Source organism: Olea europaea, unplaced genomic scaffold (genome assembly GCF_002742605.1).
Source record: "Olea europaea var. sylvestris unplaced genomic scaffold, O_europaea_v1 scaffold1107, whole genome shotgun sequence".
NCBI classification, from domain to species: Eukaryota; Viridiplantae; Streptophyta; class Magnoliopsida; order Lamiales; family Oleaceae; genus Olea; species Olea europaea.
The window spans coordinates 201,852-204,688 of NW_019228437.1; the positions used below are offsets into that span (position 1 = coordinate 201,852).

The 2,837-nt window shown below is 35.8% G+C and overlaps 1 protein-coding gene across 1 annotated transcript; it reads left to right on the forward strand.

Moving 5' to 3' along the window:
- The first annotated feature begins 1,242 nt into the window (after window positions 1–1,242).
- Window positions 1,243–2,021, forward strand: LOC111373277 (PHD finger protein ING2-like). The gene is made up of 3 exons (XM_022995781.1): window positions 1,243–1,402; window positions 1,511–1,582; window positions 1,695–2,021. The coding sequence occupies exons 1-3, from the start codon at window positions 1,357–1,359 to the stop codon at window positions 1,940–1,942; spliced, it is 366 nt and encodes a 121-aa protein (XP_022851549.1). The 5' UTR covers window positions 1,243–1,356; the 3' UTR covers window positions 1,943–2,021.
- Window positions 2,022–2,837: the final 816 nt, after the last annotated feature.

Here is a 2,837-nt window from a genome sequence, read left to right on the forward strand (position 1 = left end):
TCATTTTTCAACAAGGTTCAAAGCATCAATCAAGGTAGGTAGAGGTACAAAGTGTTAATTCGTGTTAAGTTATAAGTTTCTAGCAAATGAAGATTTATGTTAATGTTTGTATATCTAATGGTACCTCCGGTATGGCATACACCTCCACGTCTAATGGTACCTCCGGGTACGACATGTACTTCCGGTTGAGGCGTCGTGTTAAGTCATGACTCTACGTGTTTGGGATTCTATCGAAAATCCTACTATGAAAAGATTTCTAAGTTTACAGCTTTGAAATGTATAACTTGATCAGGAATGCACCAATGATATCTATTGAGTTTTTTTTAACTCACGGGTTTAACCTCTTCTTTACAGATTGATATGATCCTATCTTGGGTCTGGATGATGGAAAAGATAGAGAGTGGTGCAACGAATCCATGGAAAACCCGGTGAACAAGTTATTTAGATTTATTTTTGTGAACGTTTTCAATGTTATTTCTTTAAAGTATTTGAATAACGCTGAAGCGGGAACAAGTTGTGTTTTTTCAAATAAATTACGTTCCTTTTTTTTATTTCAGTGTTTTATTTAAAGTATTTGAAATGTTGTTGTTTAAAATTATCATTGTAAAAATTAAACTTCTGCTAAAACATATTCTTCTATGAGTAAACCACTGGTTAGTTAAGTAAAGTAATAGCGTTTCGATCCACAAGGGGTCGAGACGTTACAGTTGGGTTGGAGTGGGGTATGCTAGGATTTTGGGGAAGATGATGAATAGCAAAAAGGTTTTTTCTTTTTTTAATTCCCTATTATTTAAATTATTTGTGGGAAAACTATAGAGTTACAACTTCACCCCATCACTTAATTCATTCAAAAGAGTCAAGCTTTTGTTTGGGCCACATTATTTTTATTAGAATGTATTTTTGAATAGTGTATTGATGGAAAATGTGTGGTTAAGAAATAAAGAAAAGTTTTGGATTTGCATGTAATATTATTTTATTGAATAATGTGTGATTGAAATGATGTCAAATTACCGTTTAAAAATATATTTTTTTAAAAGAACATGGGTTAAACAGGGTTAAAATTTTAATTTTTTTGGTCGACAAATGGTTTCCATCCAAATGTCCCACGGCTGCCATCATCATGAAAGGTTTTGGGACCTCAGCTGTCAAAACGAAAGGTTTGAGTATATTTTGCTAAAGTTTGAAAGATTTTGGATCTCAGCTGCTATAATAGAGGCTTCTTTAACGAATCTTAAAATAAGAGATACGGCATCGTTTCACTCACTAATCCCACCCCCTCCCCTCCCCCCCTTTTCCCCGTGAATTTTCTCTGCTCTGTTTGCAGTGCGGAACCCTAGAAGCAACAATTAACTCAACATGGCCATAGCAAGAACCGGTGTTTACGTCGACGACTATTTGGAGTGTGAGATTTTCATTTTTATCAGTTTTCTAATTAATTTTTTTTGTAAAGCTGAATTGCTAGATGAAATTGTTCGTGAATAATAAGGATATTTCATAATAATAATTGTAGATTCGAGTACGTTACCCGCGGAGCTTCAGAGATTGCTCAATACTATTCGAGAACTGGATGACCGATCCCAAGGTTTCTCCTTCGTTTTCTGTTTTCTGCTTTGATTGTGCCTTGTGTAAGTAAGAAATAAAGGACAGATTTAGCTAATGCGTATAAATGTATATGTGAATGCACAAAATTGAAGCAATGATAAACCAGACAAGGCAGCAAACCAAGTACTGTTTGGGATTGGCATCTCAAGGATATGGGGGCTTATTCTCTAAGAAATATGGTGTCAACAGCGATGAAGACAATGAAACATTTGAAAAGCTTCAAAAAGATATTGAGGCCAACCAGGACAGTGCACTCGGTCTCTGCACTGAAAAGGTTCTATTGGCCCGACAAGCATATGATCTTGTAAGCTCACAATGTCATCAGTGCTACTGCACTTGACTGCATGTTAGTTGGTATCACTTCTTGTATTACTGTTGTTAAATTATGCAGAAATAAAAAGCTCGTTTCTATTGAACAACTATGTTCGATTTAGAGACAATGAGGTTGTTTATGAATTTTAAATATAAGCAATTGGTCGTCTTGTAACACACGAACAGAGGGAAAAATATTAAATTTAATGCTTTTCCCAAACTTTTGGCAAGAATAAACTCTTACTAGAATTTCTCTTGCAACTTAAAGGACTTGAGTTACAACAAATGAAGAGACTTCTATTCAATATTTTTCATTTAATTCTAACAATCCCCCACATGAATGAAAAATGGAAACTAAGAGGAAAGAGGAAAGAGAGAGTAAAACGAATCAATCCTGCATAGGATATGTAGCATTTAGCTTTGAACCTTCCCTTGTGAAACCTATCGCCTGCTGGCATAACAAGCGTCATCCAACAAATTACTCACTTTCCCAAGAAGTTAGTCTTTCTTCTGCTCTTTGACAAGTCATTGCAGTGACATTGGTTACCATTAAACTATGTTGGTTTTTCCAAGGATGATGGTCTTTTGGTTAATCAATCCTGCATAGGATATGTAGCATTTAGCTTTGAACCTTCCCTTGTGAAACCTATCGGGAATTACTAGCATACCAGTAAACCTGATGCCTTGAATTGTTTCGCCATTTGTGTAAACCAAGACAATAGATCTCACACAGGACCATTCTAGTCACAGCATAGTTCTTACTGTTGTGTTCGTTTTGGCCATGAACACGTCGCCTGGTTCTGCAAGTGTTTTTTCAAAGATGTAGCCTTGCCAATCCTTATAGAAGCGGCCCCACTTCACACTCACATAGGTGACCTCTTAACTCAGTTTTTCACAACAACGCTTAATGATCATTAAAAGCA

Coding starts and splice junctions, on each gene's coding strand:
- LOC111373277 (XM_022995781.1), top strand. CDS start 1,357: ATGGCCATAGCAAGAACCGGTGTTTACGTCGACGACTATTTGGAGT. Junction 1,403..1,510: donor CGTCGACGACTATTTGGAGT/GTGAGATTTTCA, acceptor TAATAATTGTAG/ATTCGAGTACGTTACCCGCG. Junction 1,583..1,694: donor ACTGGATGACCGATCCCAAG/GTTTCTCCTTCG, acceptor ACAAAATTGAAG/CAATGATAAACCAGACAAGG.